Source organism: Varroa destructor, unplaced genomic scaffold (genome assembly GCF_002443255.2).
Source record: "Varroa destructor unplaced genomic scaffold, Vdes_3.0 BEIS01000001.1, whole genome shotgun sequence".
NCBI lineage: Eukaryota > Metazoa > Arthropoda > Arachnida > Mesostigmata > Varroidae > Varroa > Varroa destructor.
In genome coordinates, this window is record NW_019211454.1 from 42,339,388 (window position 1) to 42,364,785 (window position 25,398).

Below are 25,398 nucleotides of genomic sequence, written 5' to 3' on the forward strand. Positions count from 1 at the left end.
TATAGTGTAAAATCCTTGTTAATTTGCTATTCAGTGAGTACTTTAAATATGGAAGCGTTTTGTTGGGGATAAATATTCAAGCAAAGTTGATTTGTTGTTGATATGTAAGATAGCTAGAAAACCGGACGAGCGCATACTAGCCTTATGGACTCTGAGCCGCTGAACACTTTCCACATAGTTAACAACGTGAAGTCATGCACGAGAAAAACTCTAGAAAATTAACAAGGATCCACTGTGTAATCTCACATGGTTTTGCTTGAAACGCTAACTTGTAACTTACAGAAACAAACTGCAACGCTCATAATAACGCTCTGCTTGTACATTTCAAGGTCGTTTAATCCTCCTGTTGGCTAACAGCTACTTCGATTAGTACGTGAATAGAAGAACTTGAAAAGAGACACCTGTATTTTAGTTACGTCTTATGCACGTAAATACCGACATCGGCCTGGGACTGATTGTATTGAACAAGGCCAGCTCTGTGAAGGGAATATACTAGCATTTTTTTTTTCGATACGAGCATGTACATAGTCGCATAAACATATATATATATATATGATTACAATGCGCCATGCGCCTGTTGATGCTTTTCTTGCAGAAAGAATTTGACTAACGTGTTTAAAAACGGATGTAAAAATCCTTAGTTACATATAGGAGAACTTAAATTGGAAATTTAAGTTAGTGCAAGTGGAATGGTAGAGATAATGCGACTGAGATTTTGCCTGGTAACCGATCCGCGTGAAGGATCTAGCTCACTGATGTAACTAATAGATCTCATACTTAAGAATAACAACTACTTCGTGCAAACATGACTGTAGCAGACATTTGCCCCGATTAAAACGACCAGTAATGAAAATATTTCTAGAAAACGTTGCTTAAGATTATCTTTGCCAGTCAACGATGCTGTGCAACTCAGAAGGGGCATCACACCTGCATAAGGAACACTTCTCCTAGTAACATGTTAATTTTATTGCATTTAAACTACTTCAAACGCGCGCATGTAAAATTCGTAAAAATACCAAGCACTGAAGTAACCTTCAACGGTACAAATTATTGATTTCACCCTGAGACTCAGATGAGAACGTTCAGAATGAGACTTCAGATACGTTAGCCTCTAAAGATGTATCAGAAGAACGAATGTTGTTTAACTAAAGGTACAATTGTGAACTGTTCGCTATTATCAAATGATCCTGAATAGTCGATCTAGATGTAAAGAATCGCATCCAGAAAAAGCTTTTTATGATCGACATAGGAGATACAATTACATCTCACCTGATATAGCCGAACGATCTCGTTATGTCTTGTTTTTGAAGCGACGCATCTCGAATAATCACTCAAGCCATCGCCCGTCGTGTTGATCAAAAGCGTTCTTTCAATTCCAGATGATTGTCTCATTGAGCTCCCGCCAAAATCGGATTCGTCTGCGGAGACTGTACACGTTCGCACTACGAATTCTGAAATATTTCGTACCTGTTTTGTATGTACTCTAAGATGCACACCATAACAAAACGTAAGTGTGAAATGACACGCCCTCTCTCACTATCTATTCTTTCCCTCTCACGAGGGATAATTTAACTCGTTCAAATATTTTTCCTTTCATGTGTTTTCAAGGAAATTGTCGGCTTTTAGAACGTCTGTTGCGCCACAAACGCGCGTAACGGATATTACATTTCTATTCATCAAATGAAGAGTAGTCAAATAAATAGTCGTAAAATATAGGATGTGAAATCTCATGTACAAAACGCCCCCTGCCGGGAAAAGTTTATTGACAGCGACCTTGACCGCATAGTTACGTAATCGATAAAACGATGTCAGACATGTGCAGGTTCACCTGAGACTGCCTACTTTCTCCGTTGGCTTGCATTCATCCGTCCAGGGTTCGTGGTGGGTCGACCACTGGATAAAGCTAAATACTAATACTGCCTCTCTATAGTAAATTAGCCCATATTATTATTTATGTATGGCCTTCAGTAATGTATCAGACAGGATATTTGGGCTCGATGTGTCGCGTACGATTCCGCAGAAACATGAAAAGTTCTGAATCATGCCTTCTAGTTTCATGGTGAGACCGCATTTCTCGCGCCAACTCAAACATACACGAATTTCTATTTATTTTTAGATACAACTCAGTTTTCCTTACCGTCCTGTTGCAAAACCTTCAATGTTTTCGTAAAAAGAAACATGGCGCTTAGTACTAATTACGACAGTGCCACTACGTATCACTCCGGCTTCGTAAAGGAAACCTTGCCTTCGATGAACTACAACGTAAATTCTGCTGATATGCAAACTGTTCTAATGGACGCCGACCTTTTTTTTTACCGGTTTTACCGCCGGGTTTACAGAACTAGCTTGATTAATGCGAGGCGTTACTATGAATGCTTTTGCGATTTTGTAAATAAGAATAGGCTCTGCCGCAATCAGGAACAGGTCGCCTAAAGCTGTCACGAATGTGTTTCATGATTTGTTGGAAGGATAATTGTATCGTTTGTAATCGATTCGGCTATATCGCAGTATATACTAATATCAATAAACAGTTTCAGTCGAGTTAACCTCTTGAAGGTTGCTTAATTAGGCCTAGCTGCCGTGGCCGACCCTAATCTAGAAGCTTGAAAGCTATGTCCTACCAATAAAACTATGAAGTACGACATAATTAATGTAAGAATTGACTTTTTCTGTTGACATATATGTTGTGTGTATACGTTTGTTGTTGAAAAAGGAAGGTATAGTTCCCAGTTTCACGGTTTTTGGCAAATCCTTTACTCTTCGCCCCTTAAACCTATCGAAAACTACACCTACTTCCGTAAGCATTTCGCAGAGAGGCCGGATATTCGACAGAGGACATTATCAGGTAAATGTCCGCGATTGACCTTACGGGTAATAACATGATCGATTTAAAACAAGCCAGACACCGTCCGGAAATGCAATACGTTTTTAGCAGTCAGACCATGAAGTGGTAACATGGAAAATTCACCCGTAGTCCAAAGCGTTTTTGACAATAGAACCGACTGACTGCATGGGCAAATTTGAATTGATAACTATTGATTTTAAAATATATATCAACTTACCGCCTGATTTCAAAAGCTCTATGTACTCTCGTAAAGGTTATTTTCTTGAGAAGAATAAGAAATTGACATATGAGATCCTGAGTATTCTCGATCTTCTTGAGTATGCTATTGTCAAAAGTTATCGCGGTCGCGGCAGACACTCTATTGATTATAGATATAGGTTCACTTGGTATTCAACACGACATTGCGTTGGGATATTTTATTTACTAGTACTACAATAATAAGGTAAACACAGTTTCTCGTAGGCTACCATGCATTCATCTGTGAGCCGTTTACGTGGCGAGAGCAAACGTTCGGCTAACTTCCGAACATTTGCAAGGCCAAGCCTTAATTTGAGAACACAGAATCGGAGTGGGTTGTGGAGTTTTAGGATCCTTAGAGAAATAGGTGATTATCGTGTGCGTTACCTTGTGCAGTTCTGATTAGGCGACTGTACCGGGAATAATCAAATAGCAGGCTTCCAGATGACTGGGCTGCATATTGTTCGCTATTGTATACTTAAAGACAATTCAAATTGAATTTTGAGTCAGCGATTTGCTCATCAATTGAATAGCAACCAGGAGCGCCATAACGCTCACGAGTTTTTCATATCATAGTAGACATCTTTCCTTTTCAAGCTAGGTTTCAGACTAGCTCATATCTCATGCCATCGCCGTCATACTCGCTACGTACATAGATATACTTTCTTGTGGGAAGGATCTCTTGAAAACCTTTTGCGCCGATATTAGTTCTTGATTCGAAAACGCGACCTATACCAAACTAACCTATGATACCAGCTTTTCTACCGCCTCAGCCATCGCCGGGTCTAAATATTTAGCTATAGATGCTTGAAGGTCCCTGATAAAACGTAAATGAGCTACAATAGGCAAAAAGATCTCGATCATATCTAAGATTATGTTGTGCTTAAGCGTCTGTACCATGTTTAGTGCCAAAGTACTGACACATGCTTTTCGTTGCTATACGTCACCGTATAAGTGGGTAACCACTTTAGGGGGCGCCCAGGGCCGGTGCAGAAGCCTTATGTAAATGGCATTTGGTATGATTAACTACTCCATATATTACAGTGCTACCTTGGGCGTCGTACAGAATCGTGCATTCCGTGCGCTCAGGTCCAGTTTTAACCGCTACTTTCGCTTAAAAGGCTACGGCTATGACGAATGAGAGAGCGATACAAATACACCGAGCTATTTGTGCAGCTCGCGTAAGGCGGCACTGTAACTTAAGGTAATAAATTACGGTAAAAGTAAAAAAACAAACAGTTGAAGAAAGACAAGCGTGTTTTGAGTGTCCATTAAGACTTTTCGCCGCGAAGTCTGGCATTCCCTTATATGTCCTTCAGAGGCAGATGATCCATTAGGGCATGCCATATGGAGTGGATGATAAAACACTTGTAATGTGTAACCTGGGCCCTTTAGGCATGACAAACCTGGACTAACCTGAACAGTAATCATTGCCTCCAACAGTGTTTGCCACAGACTTAAGTGCTGACGCCAATACGGGGTAGGACATCACAGGAAAAAGGACCTGAAGAAAAAAAAAGTGCATCTACTACATGCTGCAGTAAATCTGCTCGATGCAACGCAGGAGTAACAGGCTGGAGGCGAATAAGTAATTCGCAGTAGGTTATTTTCAGTATGAGTACTATCGTAGCACGGCGCAGATATTGTATTGGTTGTACTTCAGCAGAAAGGCCTTTTGCGACAAGAAAGATACCTATCATACAGGGTGTATTCTTATCCCGTATATATCTCGAAAAATGCAAGGCGAAATCTTCGAGCCGAAACAACAAGTGCAGGTTTGTAAGCTTAAGTACAATTATCTCCAATAGCTTCTTTTTCATATGGAAGTGTATACCCAGGAACGAACGAACGAACGAACGAAAGAGATCTCAACCGAGCTAGAAGTGTATACTTTGGACCCCCTACTGTTTTGCTAGTTCTAATCGATGATTTACGAGACGTCGCAGTTCTAACTACATCTGCACTGACTTGTTTGTTACCGTACAAACATCGTTTTATTTAAAAATACAAATTAAGTCACGAACGGGTTTGGCTGAACCTGGCGGTAATGCGACTTACCATTCGTGTCGTGCCGAGCAAGAAGATCGGGACAACGTTCCTGCTTCATTTCTCCTATCTTCATTGGTGGCCAACATAGCGATCCGTCCCACGCGCGCGAACACCACACTTTTGGGAAAACGCAGAGCAGAAATAGTAAGTAGCTCGCGTACACATTACAAATGAGGTACAGGGTGCGTCAGGCATCAGGCAACAACAGATTTATGAAGACGTGACAAAAGGACCTTGCTTGAGTCTCACTCAGAACTCATCTGATACAGCTCTTATAGAAAGGGACGAACTGATTGTGCTGTCCGTAGAAACTCTGAGCTTTGTGAAACACCGCTACACTATAACAAACTAATGGGTCCGTAGTGTTGTCGAATAAGAAGCAACCCTTATCTATAACTAAATACTTTTGTCGGCATCGCACTTATATATCTGCAAGTCGTTCGACTTCCTGAAGAAGTGTTATTTTATATACTTAGAAATTAATTATTTTCATATGACTAAAGCTTTACATTGTTGAAAGTCATTTCTTTATCGATTTTTTTAGGCATAAAACCCATTTGCAGATTCGTAAAATTGATAGCTAGTTACGATCCCAAATTTTAACCGTATCCGCTACACCGTGAACGAGTGGGCTATGCTGAGGTAGGCGAATCACGAAGTCGGTGGTAGCAAAGCACTTATGTAGGCTTGCCCAGCAAAACAAACACATCGGCAATAGGAAAGAGACAAGCATAAAGTAGTTCCCATAGAAATCAAACAACGCAGAGTCTCATCGTCAGACAAAGCCTGCTAATAATCCTCCTGAATAAATACAACGTACACAAATTTAACTTATTATTACAAGAGTTGAAATTCTTTCCAGCGACCAACAAACCGCAAAGGTTTAATCTCGGCAATTAGGTAACGTTATAGGTTAGTGTAAAGTTCATTTGGCGATAATCACATTAGATGATGTAATAATGCTATCCCAGAATTTGAAGGACACATTGTGTACATGTGCTGTACCTGTGTGCTTTCAAGGACTGCGCTTCTAGCCGTCTGCTTAGATAACTGGATCCAATCGGATAGTGCCATCATTTTTGACGGCGCTGCGAGCTCAATAACAAAGGTCAATGACAAGCTAACCCTAATACATCAACGATGACAATGCAAGAAGTGTTGAATAAACAGAATACAAGCCATTTGGACAGAGAAGCGTTAACACAAATACAGTACACGGTATGTACATGCTCCATTGAAATCAGGTTAAATTTCTTCAAAACCACCTAATGACGCAGATAAATGACGCCTCGTACTATAAGTTTCATGTTAGGCTAGTGGAGATTCCTTTCTAATATTCAAATTATGCATGACCTGTATAACCAATTGGCCAACGTTGAAAGCGAACTGAATCGACGTTCTCAAAAACGGCAAACTAATACAGCCACTCTCGGCGGACTGGGTTTTAATCCTCTTATTCGGCGAAGAAACTATACGCCGTCAAAAAGCCTTCATAAGTTACCGGCTCGTATATTTACTGAGAAAACTCATGCTCGTATTACGATTATAGGTCGTGTTAAATTTAAATAAAAAAAAGATAATAGCTAGCATTCAGTAGTAAGCGTGTATGGGATAACATAATGCTTCATGAAGGCTGAAAAAAAAACCCTGGGAGCAAATCCGTAGACTATCTCTTCTCTGCTCACAAGGCTTGATGCGTGCAAGTAAATAAGGTTTATTTAGTAGGTTTTTTTCTTAAATTTCCCGAAAATTTGCTTCAGGAAGCAACACGCCAAGCGTCCACTCGCAAACGTCACACAAGTTCACATTTAGGAATATTTTAGAAGTTTATAGATAGTATTATACGCTGTAGTGAGCGAATTCTGTAGCTGCGAACTTCCAGGCTACTAAAGGACAAAGTAATTTGTTTAGTGTAGGAGTCTTACAAATTGTAGATTTGTTTTTTAGCAAATGCCGCCCGATCACATCGACGTACACAATGATGTCTGGCTTTGTTTTGTGAATTCGAACGAATGGTAAGCAAGCTATTTAGAGGGCGGTGTATAGCCATGGAGATTACTTGTTTAAGTATTCAAAAATAGTCGGACAGATATTCTTCCGTTCATCCAAAACGTTGGCCAGTTTTCTTCTTCTTCTAAACACTTCTTTTTCTAACGTTGATTTATTGCCAATGCTGCTAGATAGGGAAACGTTTCAAGATCAGGTCTGTCTTTGCTGTGCCCATCATCAGGAAAGGACGCGAATAATCGTTGATGAAAAATAGAAAATTAGACACCATTTTCTAATTGACTCGCTAGAAAGAGCTCGAGATATAATAGGCCGTTTGTAGGCTATTGATTTGACGCTGCGTTGTGAGTGAATGATTGTTGTACTTTGTGGAAATATCCAGGCAGGTTTACACAAGCGCGTAAAGGAACTAGCTAACCGATAGCTTTCAATGATCGGCGTATCTATGAATTTTGACGTTCATAGTCAGGAGGAATACGTTTCTGATGCGATTTTTAACGTCTGCTTTAAGTTAACAACTTGTAACATTTTGCCAGGCTACAAGATCCTAGAATCAACAGTCCAAATTATATTATTATATATATATTATGATGGCATGTATCCGGATGGCAACAACAGTTGCAAATACGATATTTCCCCCCTAACGTCTATTCAGCCACCGTCTGATCAACTGCCATGTTATCAATTACCATTGGCCTCGCTTGGTTCTAGTAGCAGCGCCTCCTGCTCTTTCAGTTCAAGGCATTCCCGCATGGCCTCAATTAGGAATCTCTCAAACATATTGACTCCCCCTTGAATCTCCTGTCCGATCTGATTATCCAACTGAAATAGACACAATGAAAACTTAATTTAGACAATCAATATGCGACAAACAGACCGTTAATTTTTTTGGGATGTTTAATGCAAGTCGTGTGACAAAGGCCACTTCTGCTAGGCTATCTGTACGGAAAAAAAGTAATGGCCTTACATAAAATAGCTGATTAAGGTTGTTGGCCGAGGACCATGTCTATCGTTCCTCTATGACAATAGGCCAAACAGAATTTTACCAAAAAGAGCTTAGGCAAATTAGAGGGCCTACAGCGGCTCTGTGAGTGAAGCTTTGTTCCAAAAACTCTCATACGAGGACTTATGGTAGACGTGATCCTTGGTGAGAATTCGGACATATGCCTTTGCCTTGCTTTGGGTCATTGCACTTACTTATTATATTAGTAGCAATTATTTTGCAAAATGCATCACACTGCGGAACCTAGTAGCGGTGACGGTAAAATATAGACACTAGTAGACACTGTTATTTCATACTATTTTTTTTCAAATTCGCAAAAAGTAGCTATGCCACTGTATTATCATTGAAGATAATTTCATCTTTATCTACAGTAGCGTACATCAATGCTCTATTATGGACAATTTAATTACCCTATAAACTAGTTTTCCCTATATGCTCAAGCAGTCGAAGGCTTTATGCTCTTACCATAAGTCTACTTTTGAATTGCGCCGGGTACGATACAAACAAACCTTGGCGCACTATTTGTTGTAGCAGGTCTACATTCGTTCGTCGCCGCTTGTTCCAGGCTAAATCTAATTTTTACTTCAACAGAACATCAAACGAACAGCAATACTTCGTTATCGAAATTCGATAAAAAAAAAAAAAATATATATATATATATATATATATATGTATATATAACTATTATCCAATGTTTCTACGCTAGACAAAACCTCACCGAGGTTAAAACTTTTTTTTTTCCCAAAATTTATGGTCTACTTGAGAACTAGTTGAACGGCAAGGAAGATTTTCACAAGGCAGACCGCGAGATTCTCAATGGAGTTCAGATTTAAAGGGCTCAAAAAGCTTTTTTTTTTCGATACTAGATTGTTGCTCTAGAACGAACCCTAAGGGAGCGAACAACAATTGAATACTTCATAGGTAGCTCTAGCCGTTGTCAACATGTGCCAAGAACGATCAAAGTATGGTCTGCAAGATAGACATAGCCATGTTTCTAATTGCAAGAGAGAAATTTTGGCTAGGTGTCGATAGCTGCCGCATTCAAAGTATCCAGGCGTCGTACCGAAACCGAGCGCACGCAAGAATGTGAGACCGATAAGACGTAGAATATTACTAAAGCTAAAGCAGCAACGTAATTTTCTAAGTTTTTTGCTTTTAAGCCTTAAAAGCTTTTAAAAAAGGGACTCAACAGCTCGGAACATTGTCAACGTTTACAAATTTAACGTTCTTAAATGAAAAAAAAAAGGTTTTAAATACAAAACATTCTAATTTACGAAAAAAATTAACAGCGACCAGAGGACGTGGATAATTACATATGTGCATATATACACACATATAATGTAGAATAGGCTTCGATTATATATATGTATACATATAGCTGTACATCAAGGTTCATTGCATGCATGAAAAAGAATTTACGGTTTCCTCACTCTTTATGATTGTTGATTGTGTTTACGGTTGATTCTGCTTGTTGTAACCGTCATAAGCGTAAGCTGACAACAAACTAAAATCGCACTTCAGTTTGCTACAGAAAAGGTACGACCAAAATGCCGCTTGTTTAGCGGAGTGGAATCCTTGCGTCATGAGTTCAAAGTCTGGATAGCTGCGTGACGCGCTGATTACTGAGACGGTCAAACGCATAATTCTATTTTACGTTGAATAATATCGTCGCGAAGTAACGCAGAGAACAAATAATGACTGAAGTAGCTAAATCCGAAATCACACCCACCTTCATCATATACGAATATTCGTAGATACTGGGTGGAGGAAAAGTGCATCCCCTAAAACGAAGACTGACGAACGATTTTTTTTTTGTTTTGAATTCATTAAGCTAATCCTGCCTCATTTGTAGAACATTTGAGCTGGCAATTTTAGAGAAGAACCTACGACCTTCACGTAAAAGGTATTCACCTTTATATTGGGAAATTATTCGACGATTTTTCGTAATTACTTCGCAAACTACGTGGTTCATGGGGAAAAAAAGCGTGATTTGTCGGTAACTTTAAATTGCTCGAGTGCTACGTTAGACAACTTTCAAAATGGATCCTATGCACCTTCCAGGATTGATAGCGAATTTATACGTCCGAGTATCTACTCATATATATTACTAATTCTAGCGGTTTTGAATTTAAAAATAAACAGCTCAGGACCAAGAAGATTCATCTTTATGTTTGTGAAAATAAGTCTGCTGGTGAGGATAAGTAAGTTCGTTACTTGCAAGTTAAAGAAATCTATGGCACGTGAAAAATTTATATTATCTATATGCTACCGAATCGGATATGATGTTTGTCGGAAAACCTGTCCCTGATCTAGTTGTGTGAGTAACGTATTTGCCCCTAATCTTAGGGCCACGTTGTGTGACAGTGTGGACTTGTACACTTCGTTTCGTGCTGGGAGCCAGCCAGCCAGCGGTCCGTCTGATAGGACGTCTAACGGCAATATCTCAAGCACAAAAAGTCCAAGAAACAGCCGAGAGATGGCAGAAAAAAGTGTCGCGCACATCTGCGGTGCAATTCGTTACTTCCGAGTAGATTTTTTGCTGAAGCTTCCACTCCTTTGAACGTATTGCTAAGCATAGCGCTCCGAAGGTTTTCATTTAATTCATCTGTAAACCTGAATTGTTTCAAAATATGAATCTCTTCTATGAAAAAAGTGTGTTTGTTAGAAAGCAGTGAAACAAAGTGTGTCCTCATAGCTTAACATTCATATTCAATATTCAGTTACTATTTTCACTATCGAATATATACAAAATGTCCAGTAGTAAATGAACACGTTATTACCCTAATAACTACTACAAATGGTAAAATACGCAAAGCAGTGCTCGTAGGTAATAAACATTACTTACAGCGGGCCTCTTGTTCCTTAAGTATTTTCTAGTATAGCGGGACTATATTCAGGGGTACAATATCAATGTGTTTACTGATAAGTAGAAAATTATAACTAATAAAACACCATTCCCAGGTGATATGACAGCGGTATGTTACAAGTGTCGATACACGCAACCGCTGAGCAAATCTTTTTTTTTTTTTTTTTTTTTCTTTTTAAACAAAGTATCTAAAAGTAAAGTAAAGTCTCTAGCGTTTTTCATCAATTTTTATACACTTTATTCATAGGGAACGAAATAGTAATCGGTAGTAAAACGATTACCCCCAACTGACTGTTATCATATAGCTGCGGACGGAAAATATCAGTAGAGATTAACTTCTAATTCTGAAGGAGAATCGGCCCATGAAATCTCTAAGAATCAGCTTCGATCCGATAGTCGAGGTCGTGAGCCAGCAATAGACACACTTAGTTCTTAATTAAACGACACAATCTGCCTCTTTGATGTAGCACTTCTATCTACCGGAGACAATTTACAAGCAAGTAATCGGTACTCTATTCTCCGATTTTGTCGCCAGCTCTATAAAATCCGAACAATATAATGTTTGACCTTTACCATTTTAGATTAGACGAGAGCAAATTTCAACTCCGGTCTTGCTTTTCTAACTCGTCAAATTCTCAACATTTATGGAGCGGATAAACATTCGAAGCCAGGAAGCCCTTAAACAAATATAAATATTAGCTATCAAACGGAAGGGTGTATTTGCATGGAATACATCTGTATTCGGTAACAGAAAGGTCTACTAAAACCGGTAATTCAAATAGCGATCTGCGGCCAATGTTGCGGGAACGGCTATCGAAACGCCACAGCTGGTGCGCTTCTATGTAGATATAGGTTTGTTTTTTTTTTATCTGTCCCATGAATATATGTATCCCTGAATACGACTTCAGTATTATACGCATACAACTGCATTAAGAGGGAGATTATTTTTTGAGAAATGTTATTAGTAAAAAAAAAACTAGCACTTCGCATTGTGCTTCCGTACTTTACGCATATTCACGTTTTAGATATGTCGTACAACGGAGCCAGCCACTTCTTTATGAATCTATTTGCCATTTGTAGAAAGGTTTTGGAAAAGTTCCCAGCTAGAGTTTTTATGCGAAGCATTTAAAAGTACATCGATAAGCTATAGCTGACGATGGGCCCAATAGGAGGAACGGCAAAAACGCAAAGTACGCATGTTCTAATCACTACAAATGTTCCTGGGTCTGTTTAGCTACGTCTACAACAGCCAGCGTTTTCGCTTCGGCCCAAAAATATCTAGTACATGTCTATACTGAAATGTAGTATTGTATAAACGGGTCATACAGCGAATTGAGTTGACGAGACGCAGATAAGTTTCTGATGACCCAGATAAGTTTTCATTCAAGCCTGACTGTCTAATAAATTTATTATGCAATTACTGATGAAATCGCTACAAGGCCTGACGCCTTTGATTAATGACACTGGGCACAGAAAAGAATCCCAGTTCTACTTTTCGGGATTGTGAAGCTTGTGGGCTTTCGGCACAAATGCCTAAAGGAGGATTAGTCGTTGGTCTTTCCATTTGTGGCGATATTCCTATGGGGTTGGTAAAGCAGAACTTGGGGTCATTTGCAGATAAATGGTGAATAGGAATGGCGTGAGAGAACGTTGTACGATTGCTACATACAAAAATCTCGTTAAGATGCGCAGCAACTGGACGATTACGCCACTCTTCTTTTCAAGGGGAATCCATAAAAACTTTTATGGACACAAATGTGCTTCGAAGCGAGAGCATCGAAGATATAGCTGCCATACTAATAGCGTGTCGACACGCTCTCGGTTACTGCAATGGCTTCATAACACGCTTTGACTATACATTTGACGCTATGTGTCCTCTATAAAATATCTGGGCCTTGAAGATACCCCGAGACACGCAAATATTAACCCTAGTATACTTCTAAATCTTTTTAAGTCAGTATCGGTTGTTCATAGCGTGCGTTGTTGTGTGGATCCGATGTTGGGGGTCTAAATACTCAAAAACCTCGAACTTTTAGTCACTATGATGACTCTGCACCCTTTTCTACAGCTACTCTAAGCCGATGTTACGCTTCAAAACTTCGCTCCCACATTTAGACTTGATAAAATCGGCCATACTTTGTTCATACTTTTATAGGGACTTTGATCACTACTCTCAAAGGAACCTAGTGTGTATTGTCCTTTGTGGCTTGAAGAAAATGGTTGAGGGACATTTGGATTTCTAGTTTCTCTGCTTTGCAGGTTATTTTAACATTATGAACCTTGAGTAAGTAAATTTTCAAGCACTGAACCAAACTAGATAATATGGTGATCTTGGAAGATTAGCGTAAGTGGGGATTAGTAAAGCTTTCTACAGAGAGCTATTTGATCATCTCGATAGACGGATGCGCGCGTCGACCAAGCAAGAACATTCGCGATAAAGTAACAAAAAGTGTTAGATTGCGGCATAAATGACTGACTCCAGGATATGCTCAATGTCTGTTCAATGTAGGTGGGAAACTTTGCTAGCTGGAATATCGTCGTGCAGAAGTCAACTTGAGCTAGAGAGGCTTTCGATAGCGTTGTACTGATAAATCGGAACTTCACTCCGAGTTACATCGCATCCATTGAGAATCTCAAAAATAGAAATATAAGTTTCTTTTTCGGTTTGATGCGTCCTTTTGCATCTACTACCCAAATGAGTAAAACTTGACTGGAACTGATGAGCGTTCCTACTAGAAAATTTGAGTCTGGTAAATTAGAAAATCGCGTTTCTATGGAAGGGTCACATACTGAATGAACACACAGAATGAGCGAATGGAAGATTTGTGTCAAATTACTCGCCAAAGCTTCACTTTAATAGTTAAACGAAGGTGCGTAGATTTTTGGATATAGAAAAGTATAAAGCTATATTCCATATGCGTGCAGAATTAGAATGAGAGGAGCACAGGTGTGAGCAAATGCATTTTGCGGGGCAACCATTGCAGCCTATTGGCTCAGGCTATGGCAAACGGACGCTGAGAGGTCTTTTAGCTCCTGCAGTGTCTTTGTAACGATTAAAGCTCATTTGCTCAAGCCGTTTCCACTTGCGTTCACCTCAATAATCGGATCCTTAAGATCGTTACCGCGTGATTACCCAATCGGCATTTTTCTCATGACTTTGTTTGTGGCACGGCTTGAATTCAAATGCCTAGCTTCAGAGATTTCTCGGTACTGCAACCTTATATTAACCACCCTAAACCACCCATTATAGGTCTATAGAAAATGAATTAGGCAAAAAATACACTTCGGTTTTAAAGAATGTTTACACCAAGTTCTCTACCCAAGTATGATAAATTTCTACGCTATAACTGGATTAGTGTACAGGTGACATTCTATAAGTCTCAAGTTTAGAAATTAATACTTGGGTCCAAAAAAGAGAACAGATTTTTTTTCATTAAATATCATACAGAATCTTTCCTTACCCATTTTTACAACTTCATACGTTTCGGGCACAAGTAACAACACCAACACCTTTGTCAGATATATATATATATATATATATACAACTGCGAAAATATTCATGTATAACATACATTGCAATTATTTAAGTTTTTTTAGGAAATCAACAGCTTGTGTGCTAAAAGACAGACCGTAAGGTCTGAGGACTTGAATGATAGCTAGAGTTATTCAGTTGGCTTTATCAACTTGTTCTAGCGGTGATCAGACCTTCGGTCTGCTAAATCCGGGATAACAGCACCAATTTCTAGCTCGTTTTACGATACTTTCCACAAACGTGTTCTGTGAGCGGTGATTTCGGAGAAGTTTATTCAAAACATCTAATGATAACACAATAGGTCCGAACAGTTGCCTTTCACAACTGGCGTTAGAATCGGCTAGGCACAATAATAGCCCGTCAACGGATTTTGCAGATCATTTAATGGCACTATAGCAGCATGAATCGAACATGATACCTCACATGGTACCTTCTTGCTCTACAAGCAGATAGTAGATTCGTTTCTAAATAGATAAAATTTAAAAAGAGGAAGATTGATTCAACTATGCATAGAAAGATTTAGCTCAGTATAGGCAGCATCTGCATTTTCTGTTTTCAGTTCAACGTATGTCAGACTGCCGCTTATGAGGAAAGTGACAAATTTATCAGGGATATTTTAGCTCTAGACAGGTCAGAGTGAAATGAATTTGTTCCAAGTTCATTTTTTTAGATTTAGACAGAAGCAGAATTGTGTTTCTGGGTCGTCTGTATCGATAATAATAGTATTTAGGAGATTAGAGGGTCAGAAAATTATTGGGCACCCCAGACCAAGACTCGTCTAAGAAAGAACTTGATTTCATTGAGCAAATATGGTTTGCACATGTCGTTTTACTAGGCTGAATTTTGCACAAGGATACTATTGCCAAAGCCTAGGGTAAATTTTATCTAGGTAAAAAATATGTAAGGCTTATACGGTAGTAACATGCGTCTCCAAACCTTCAGTGCGCAAAACAGCTTGAAATGAGAACCATAAATTTAGCCGTAAATTTCAAAAGGTAACTTCAGTATGGACTTTGGTATTATTTGGTATATATTATGCTGAATATGTGTTCGACCTCGGTACTTGCCTAGATATAGTCTAGATAGTGCCTAGATATATAGATATAGAAAATAAAAGTTCTTTCTATCTTTTCTTCATTGTGGGAGAGTCAACTCTCCTGCCTTTCCCTCAAGTCGATATAGTCAGCAAAACGGGATAAAACGTAGACGGGCAGATAAGCAGATAAAAATAGGCAGTTATAGGCATTTTTTGTGAAACAAACAGGAGGATGATTCAGCTCAAGGCGCTACAATACAAACCGATGGATTTTACAGCTAATTCGAATCTTGACAGAAAAATTATTTAATCAATTTTCAAAAAAGTTAGAACATCTAGACATACGGCAAACTACCTACCGACTGCAAAGTATCATCCGATGTCTATCCGATAGAGAACTAGATTTGATCTGGGAATGTGATTTGTTCAGTACCTATACTGTGACATTATTAGAATAAATAAGAAAACTCACAAAAAATTACATTTAAGAAAAACTACACAGAAAAAGTATACCGACAGTTAGCTCTTCATTCTGTTAAATTACCCTGTAATAAGTTAGTTCTAAAAACATCGAATTGACATAATATAGGAGATTGTTTCACAGTGGATGGATTTTTATAATGAGCTTTTAGGTATGATCGTCTCTTTAGAAGCTTGCGCAAGTTACCTCAAAAGTCCTACCATCTTGATGACTCCTTCGCGGTGTCTCTCCACTAACTGCTTATGCACCGATGCTACAGAAAACTTCATCCAAAAGAATCCTCACTCGCTCTTCTATATTTGGTTCCCTCAAAATTAAACGTAACAGTTAATCCAGATGCATTAACTGCTAACTTGGGCTGAAAGAATCCGATATTTTGGTGTATAAACGTGACATTAAACAGACCTTTTTGTGTGCGTCTGTCTTGATAAATAGCATCACAGTAGCGGCCTTTTGTACCTTCAGCAAAAGCTCTAAAACAATAAGTTTCGGGTCCGCTTACATTTTATTATAGAGTGCTCTAAAGCTTTTAGGATCAAGTTACTAAGCTGAGAGAAAAAAGCAGGACCTACGTCATCAACCAGTGTAGTCACTGCGATGAAGAGACCCTGAAAGATTAGAGCCATGTCTATTACTTTTACCCTTCTTTCCGCATGAAAAACATTTATTATTACTTTTGCTCACATATATACAGGGTTGTTTTTTGGCAGACATCATTCAGACATTTATGGTGATGGTAAGATGTATTTCAACACTGATACTGTGTGCGCGTATGAAAATAAGGAATAAATGAAATGATCTTTTGCAATGAACATTTCTTATCCAATTAACATCTGTGTAAACTATTCGTAATTTACGCGAAAAAGTACTAATTCGTACTTTGCTAAAAACTGAATATAGTGACTTTTTTGAACTGAGGGTGCCGCCTTAGTTTTTCGAAGTTATTCGAGTTTGTCTGCCTCGTCTGCTAAGGTACGACTACTATAAATAGGATTTAGGTTCTTTGTCAGTATGTCTATAGAGATCTGTGCTTCGCGTGACATATCGGACTACTCGATACGACTAGAGACGAATTATTCTCGACCAAATCATGAACAACTCGCAAGCTATGTTTAGTTTATTTCTTTTGTTATCTCTAACTCAATGGTAGCTGAATACATAACGCATCTGTAGTAGATGTTACCCATTCTAAGTCGCTTCAGCTGGTAGTTGTTTGACTTGGAAGACTCCTTTTCAAGTCGTCTCTTCTCGAATATCCACTAGTTCTGACAGGGGATGGTTTTCACGTTCTGTGTCCGTTGTGACATTGCGACAACCCAGATCCTTGTCTCGGTTCTTCGCGTAACAACGGTAACCCTAGGACCTAGTCAGCGTTAGGACCATTATGTAACATCTAAGGACTGTAGCGTCTATTCTCATAAATGCGGGAAATGTTTGTAGATCTGGGGATATGGAAGAATCCGGCACCGTCCACTGTCCATAATGTTCCGCCCTTTCTAGCCTGGCCTCGCTTGCAGCCAATGAAAGTCATTTACTGATGATGCTTCTACGTAGTATTCCGTTCGTATTGCTGTCCGACCAATTTCTTTGTAGGCCCTACTTCCGCTCTGGTGATGTCGACACCTGTCGCTCCCGGACTTATCACAGTGAGATGCGTACACTAGAAGTAGGCTGCGTCGATGTCTTGTCATGATATACATGTCGATACTCGCAGTAGTTCTCTAGAATATTTAAGGTGGATCCGCAGCCTTGGTGGATGAGAAGCGTTTCGCTTCGCAAAATTATCCGTGATCTTGACCAGCGTCACCTACTTACAGAGGCGTCTGATCCGATCGGAACACTCGATATACCTAGACGTCAGAATTCATACCAGTTTGATTCGCGCACCCCCACTTGCATGCAATGTATAAGCTGAGAAATCGGCAAAACTGCACAGAGTAGAACGTTCGAAGGGAAAAGGGCACAGTAAGATAAACTTTGTAAATGCAGATACTTGAAAGATTGTGCTTCTCACGAAGATTAAAGACCATCGGTTTCGCTCTGTAGCTACCTCTGATATCTAAAAACCTGTTAAGGGGACTGGCCAATTCTTTGGTGGACTCCGGACTCTATACATTAACGTGCTTTCAAGACAAGAATCTAATTTTATAAAATAAGAATATATAAGATCCAATCTAGTAGACATGGTGGTCACACAGTTCACTAAACAAACGCACGTTGTGAAAAAATAACATTAGTGACATTTTAGAGTACATATAATGCTACAAAATGGCAAGAGGTCGGTAAAAAGTGACCATTTCGTCAAATTCATCGAGTCCTGGTTAGCTCGCGAAACATGTTTATGTTAATTTTAGATAAAAGAGTCTTAGGTCTGGTCTCGACAAGATTTACACATCTGAATAACGTGCAATTAAGGTCATACTCTGGTATAGACATAGATGATTTATTTTTGGAGGTTTCAATGAATCGAAAACGTTTATGTAACGCGGCAGCTCAGCTCATTGATTTGTTTCCAGGTGGCCTGATGATATATGCTATTACTCTGTGTAATCATAGGCAGGGTGTATCTATTGTTTGATTTGCTTGCATCCCCTGCCACAACATGGTTTCTTCTGCATCCGCTTATTTTAGTAATCTGCAAGTAAGTCTGCGTGGGGTGGCCAAGGTAAAGACAAAAGTAGCGTTAGTCTTGTGAGTTCCGTTGGTTCTGACATCCGTTACCCTCTATATCCTTTTTAGCGCGCACCGATTGCTAAGACCGTTTTTGCCATTAAAGAGAATCTGTACTTGCCGGCACTTCCCTCCATCGTGTAAGGAGTAGTGCTTCGCACCTCTGTGGCGCCAGACTCAGACTTCCTATTCTGATACTTGGATAATGAAACAAATATTTTTTAACTGAGTAACTTAGTAAGATGACCCATGCCGATATGAAGAATTCAAACGAAGCTTTAATTTATTGTATTTAATGACTAACGGCTTAGCAGTCAGTAATCGTTAAACTGTAAATCGTTCAATTGAAATGAGCGCAATTTACGTTTTCGAACAACTTTAGAAGAATGTATACACTCAGAGCTATCTCATCATAATGGTTCGTACGTTACAGTGTGTAGCTACGGAATAAAGCATTATTTTCTAGACACATTATACAATTTTTGTGATATAAACAGTAATCTTATATTGCTTAGTCTTCAAGAAATTTATTCAGTGAAGCATGTTAGAACAACCTTAATCAAGTTTTAAATTTCTCAAGTATTGCATGATCAAATTTATCTGACGTCAGTGGCCTTCCTTAGTGGTCAAGCCTATGATTAAGCGACTAAGGAGAAGCGTCAGTCCTGAGTTGATTCTAATTTGAAGCGACAGATATAAATGAACCTATCCTAAATCATAAGTAAAAAAAAGTAAGCTCAAAAAACTCCGATAGGCGTCATGGGCAGCGATAAGGTGCACGTCAATATAGTTCTTGTCGGTAGCGAGTACGTACCTCTGATGGAAAAAAAGGAAGTTCTCGGCTTTGTTAGTTATCTTATATTTGGGAAAGAAGCAAAAGAAAACTTTTGAAAGTTGTACTTGTCACCAACCTACAAAAACGTTTCGCCAGTGTTATGGCGAAGAAGCGAACAAGCTTAAACGCTGTTCAGAAATGCTCCTTCTCACGTGTTTCTCTGGCCTGAGCCGGAACAAACCCGGTCGAATGCATATTATTTCTACTTTTGGCAGATTGGTTCGCCTTTGCCCTTCTATTGCCAGGCAGTCTTTAACCATATGGCTGAATATAACTATCACTGATATAACTTAACACCTTATAAGGCAACGCGTCTGGCTTCTATATTTGTAGTAAAAAGCAATGTTTACCTGCTTACATCAGTAAAGCATGTTTATCGGTACACACTAGCGACAAGTTTCTTCAAAAGGGTGTACGGGTTTACGAAACGGGCTACCCATTTTCGTAAAAGTATCGCGATCGATACGGGGAAACGAAGCATTCGTGTGTATTTGATAAGGATGACTAGTTCTATCAACTTAAGACGTTAAACTTTTAAGTCCGGCGAGAACATCAGCCGTGGCTATTTGGTCCCGAGTGAACGTATAGATGTGACACAATGATACCCTTAATACTTGTCTTTGAGAAGTCCATAATGATAAAGTCACTTGTAGTTGCAATCGAAAAAAACGTGGGCGTCAAATTTACGATAAATATTTCTGGATTTTTCGACTATGAATATTTCGTATGATTATGCTTTATGGACTTTCTTATTTTATTCGTCGTTACATCTGTCGTAGGTTCTCTTGAACATAAACGATATAGAAGAAGGAACAGCTGTAGGACAGACTTAATAAATTTAAATCCACAGATCGATTCAGAAGTATCAACCTTGGGAAACGTTATTAGTATACCCAGCTGGTTTGAAAGGACGGATGAAAGATGTCCGAAGTGTGAGCTCATAGAGAAGTGCTTTCACCGTAGAACAATCTAACTGACGGATGCGCCCTCTATGCGTCAGTTAAAGTCGGAACACGCTATACTGAAGGAAAAACTAAGGATAAAACGATATCGTAAAAGCTGAATTGATTAATCTTAGCGTGAGTTAATTTTCTTTCATAATACGTCCAGTACACTAATAAAATGCAACGCAATTTTTGCCAAATGTAAAGCAAGTATGAATGCGCCTAGGTTCTTCCGTGGACCTAATTTTTTCGGGGTTTATATTCTCGAAAAATCTTGACCGATGACAGGGCGGCGGGGAGAACAGCTAAAATAGTTAGCTTATATACATGCTTATGGTCATCACGTATACCCTGGTGACCTATTAGCTATTAGTGAACTATTAGCTACTTCGCAAATGTTGCCCATATTGTCGAGAACCCCCAAAGTGCTCTCATAGTAGCTTGGAAGAGGTAGAATTTCAAGACGGTACTGTCGAGCACGACCAAAAAGTTTTTATGCTGAACTTGCCCTGCGAGTTCCAGTAAAAAAATACCAGTTGTCGTTGCCAATAGAGCTAATATTTCGATGGGTTTATTGTCCTAATGTTTTTTCACTGACCTGATCTAAAGCTCGATCGTAATAATAGTTTCTTCTATTGCTTTGAACAAGAAAAACTTGTTGCCTGATGCCGTTGTTTGCGGCCTGTTACATGTGGCCTAACCTTCGCTGGGCCTGATTAAGCATGTTTCGTACTACATGCCGCTGCAGGGTTCGTTTCTAAGACAAGAGACTTTAAAATCAATTACGTTACCAAAATACACAACATTGATTTTCAGTGATATAGTAGATGTATGTCCTACATTGATAACATCAAGTTAAGTCGCAGCAATTCGAATGAGAAATGTTATAGACGGACGGTCTGGAAGCGTTCACTTTGCGTAAGAGTTTGGAAAATGTAAAATATCGCTAAGTTTTATTGGTTATCCCAGTGCCATGTCCAAGGGCGCGCCTTGAACAATTAATAACCCGCTATAAAAAAAAAATACCTAAGACATCAGTTAACGCTATTTGTTGTAAAAGTCTAACAGAAGAATGCCCGCATACATATTCATAAATGAGTGACAATATGAACTCTATCTTTTGGGGCCGCCACCTCTCTTCATCAATGTTGCCATGAAAATCTTTCCAGATATAAAGAAAATGGGTCGTTACCTTTCATCTAAATTCAGCCTCTCAACCCGAACGCAAGAGTTAATACAATACGAGGAATGAAGCCAAAGTAAATTAATGGAACATAGCGAAAAAACGCTTTTATCCTGATATCCTACGTAGCTGATATCCTGCTAATTTCTCTGAGCGAATGGTGAGCCAAGAGACTACTTACTTCTAGTATCAACTCTAATGAGTGGACCGAATCAATATAACCACAATTACAAATATTAATTTTGTTGAGCTGGACGTTGCAGATAAGTCTAAATAACGTTGATCTCTATTGACAAAAAAAATACATTAAAATTTTCGTTCCTTACCCTCACAATTTTACGTAATTAGTATTTCAATTAAAATTTCCATTTTATCCAGTGATTTCCTTAGCAAAGCGAAGTTTATCAAATAGCGTGTCTCAGCTACCGACTCCGGGTTTTTATCAGCGTCGATAACCGGCTTCAGCTGCCGTCAACGTCCCAAAATATGTATCTCCCTTTAAAGTGCCTTGTATATATACCTTGTGCTATCAACCCCAATGAATCTGCGTAATACAACTTGCCAAGTTCAACTCTAAGTTTGTACTTATTCGATGAACAGGTTGTTAAAGAGTGGGCTAGATCACATGGCTACAAAAGATAAAACCTCTTAAGGCCGTTTGAAAAATATATGTTACGCTAAGACCATGATACGAATAGTTTATATATTATATCCATTAAGAAATGATATGCATACGCCTACCAACTAATGAAGCGGCATATCTAAGTCGAGACTCAGTCGCAAAGGATGAACCTCCTTTAATCCTTCTAATGATCGAGAAACGAAATTTTCTACGATATAGATAAAGAGATTATCGACTGTGTTTACCGAACACGACTTTTTTGATCATTATCGAACATTACAAATTTCGAATCTTGGAAAAGCTCTGCTCATCCGGACAGCTCCGTCATCTATTAACGTTTATAGTCAGAGTCAAACGTAGTTGTTTCGTTTTGTTCTTCTATATAGTCTGATGTTTCTTCGTAACAATCAAAAAAAGATATCAAAACATCCTTCAAACAAACAAAAAAGCCCTAAGTCAGTGACAAATATAATGTATCACAGTTTCATAGAGACTATACAATATACTGGATTTCGCTAATCGCTAAACACATTTCTGTATCATAAAAGAGCTATATAGTGCTTCGGAACTTTTGCTCGCGTCATCCAGACACATCGTCTAATAAGCGGAAATCATATGGGTTCCATTGGTTTTCAACAATAGCTTGCCAAGGAAGTTGCCCACTTGTTAGAGGTAGCGTTAAATTGTTGGTACAGCTGCTTAGTGATGTCAGAGCTGTTCATTGTCTGTTTTCGGCCAGCCTCTTACGTAAAAACAGCAACGAACTACATAGTCTTCTGCAGCTGATTGGACGTTAAGGCTCTTTTCGGTGTTACGGGTAGACGAAGGTTACCATTAGTTGATGGTCCACTAAGACTCACAGGGACGGGCACACCGAAAGTCACTTTAGCAAATTGGATCCGAGTACTTGTGCCATCCGCGCAAGACCTATCTGATGCTGTATTCGCCGTCGCTAAGAATTTAGTAAACATTATATGTGGATGTCACAGTGGTTTATGTCGAGTACAACTAGGAACACAGGAAAATCTTCAGTAATAGTAAAAGTAGATCGGCGCACACAGTACAATATTGAGTGTGTGTTTGTTTCAATTGGTCTATGTAAAAGCTATATGCGAGTAAACGTCTGCTTTTTTCAGACATGTGTAATTTACCGGTATCGGCCACGATATGAATGCTTGTCCACCTAGGTCAGGTGCCGCCATATTCGAAACGTCAAACGTCGCCTACAGCATTGATTGGCCTTAATCATAATACAATTGTATTCCATTCATCTTCAGAGCACTCAAACCTGAATAAAGAAATTCTAATAGCTCCAACAGAGCACATCTATTACTGTGAAACCTTAGATGACACCAACGACTTGACGCAGCCCAAAATACCTGACATATATGACTTTTATGTCATCTAATTAGAACACCATCAGTTCTCTTCTGGTTAAGTGAGAAGTATTCTTTAAAGCTTATTCTGATGGGCCATTTGCCATAGACGAAATGCGTTTATCCGCTATTCTAGGCCCTAGAAAAGAACGAATTTATTCTATAACAGGATTGCAAAATCGACCTAGAATGCCTTTACGCCTGACTCACTCCCACGGATACTAAAAACGGCAAACTTTTTTTAAGTTTCTTAAGATCAGTAGTTAACGCTGGTCTATGTTTCTGCGAGGCTAGCAAAGAATATAAAAAAAAAACATTCTCATGGAACAGACCCGGAGATTCACGGCAGTAATCAGAAAGAGATCACTCCGCAATTCATCCGAAATAATCAAAAGGCCACTTTTGACCATCTCAGTTGTTTTCGAAAAGGGAGTATCTATCGCCAATCAAATGTTTGCAGGCCAGGCAAACTATGACTGATTTAGACTTCGGATTAAAATTAAGCAAGCAAAGTTCAATGTCTGAGTCCTTATAGCATACTATTTATATCAATGCGCTCTATTGGTGCGAACAAAATCAAGTCAGAAGCTGACTTGTCCGTGAATGTAGCGGGTTAGAGCTTTTAAGAAGTAGTTAAAAAAAGTTCGTTTTTTCAATTTGCGGAACTTGAACCTCTGAACTCACTAATATATCAATATAGCTTATCTGCTCCATTGTCGGCTCAAAACAAGCCCATATTTCAGCCAAGCGTTTAAACGGAAGCCTCAAGTTAATTACCATATTTTTTTATTATTTATTACCAGATTTATATGCAAACTATAATGAAACCTTGTGAAAAGCCAACAAGCTATTATGAACACCTATATTGTTTTCAGTAGTTTTTCAATGTGCCCTTAATATATGTACTACGAATATCTGTTGTGTGTAGATTAAATATACTACCCAAGATATAACGTACGAGTGTCGGGTCATTTCAACGTGGGCTTCAGAAGAGCAGCCTGAACAACACTAAAGTACCTGTTTCTCATGTGCTTTGTTTTTAGCTAAGGCTCTTAAGACAAAAATGAGATACAGGGAAACCAGGCAAGCTAAAAATATAGTAATTGCTCTTAACTTTAAAGCTTGGTAGAGTTATCTCACTTGAACTACTTTTTCAGGTCAACTTACATTCTAGCTCGATTCGCCTTTCAGCAACTTATGTGGCGGAGGAAATAATTTTGCAGTTGTATCAACATTTAAGAAAACAAATACAATTTTCATCTTTCTATGTGCATCGTACCACCCGCTCCGTCGGCGATATCAGGAAGCGCGGCCAATGATGAACCCTGTATTACTAACTTCGTTGCAAAAAGAATGGGCAAACATTCGTAATGATAATGCTACGAGCGTCAATAGTAAGTGTAAGTTCTATGTTGGATGTTCGGAGTGGAGAACGCTCGTCGTGTTAGGGGGCCTGCAGTGCGATGTGTTACGCAACGGCGGTCTCGGACGTCAAACTGGAAGTTTTCATTTATTTGAACTTTTGTCAGATACAACAATGAATAGTTTTTCTTTCTATTTCGTTAAAGTTCGATAACGTTTCTTGGCGTAGATAAATTTCCTCAAGCAATGCAATTTGCAGATTCGGTATTAAATGATGAGCCTAAATATGCAAGCTACAGTATCATACAGCAAATGGGTTATTTTATCACAATATTCTTTGCTAGATCCAG

At 39.0% G+C, this 25,398-nt stretch overlaps 2 protein-coding genes across 10 annotated transcripts in view; one reads left to right on the forward strand and one right to left on the reverse strand.

Annotated features, from left to right (window-relative positions):
- Positions 1-25,398, reverse strand: part of LOC111252322 (vasoactive intestinal polypeptide receptor 2-like) — a 105,056-nt gene that overhangs the window by 23,172 nt on the left and 56,486 nt on the right. For all 9 annotated transcript variants that reach the window (XM_086977993.1, XM_086977992.1, XM_086977994.1 and 6 more), the window contains 3 exons: positions 7,828-7,960; positions 5,141-5,248; positions 1,270-1,451 (listed from right to left, as the gene is read on the reverse strand). In XM_086977993.1, coding sequence (XP_086834119.1) covers positions 1,270-1,451; positions 5,141-5,248; positions 7,828-7,960 — 423 coding nt within the window. The remainder of the gene's footprint in view (positions 1-1,269; positions 1,452-5,140; positions 5,249-7,827; positions 7,961-25,398) is intronic.
- Positions 1-25,398, forward strand: part of LOC111252580 (cytochrome P450 302a1, mitochondrial-like) — a 57,370-nt gene that overhangs the window by 3,596 nt on the left and 28,376 nt on the right. The window contains exon 2 of the mRNA XM_086978000.1: positions 1,380-1,507. Coding sequence (XP_086834126.1) covers positions 1,477-1,507 — 31 coding nt within the window. The 5' untranslated portion in view covers positions 1,380-1,476. The remainder of the gene's footprint in view (positions 1-1,379; positions 1,508-25,398) is intronic.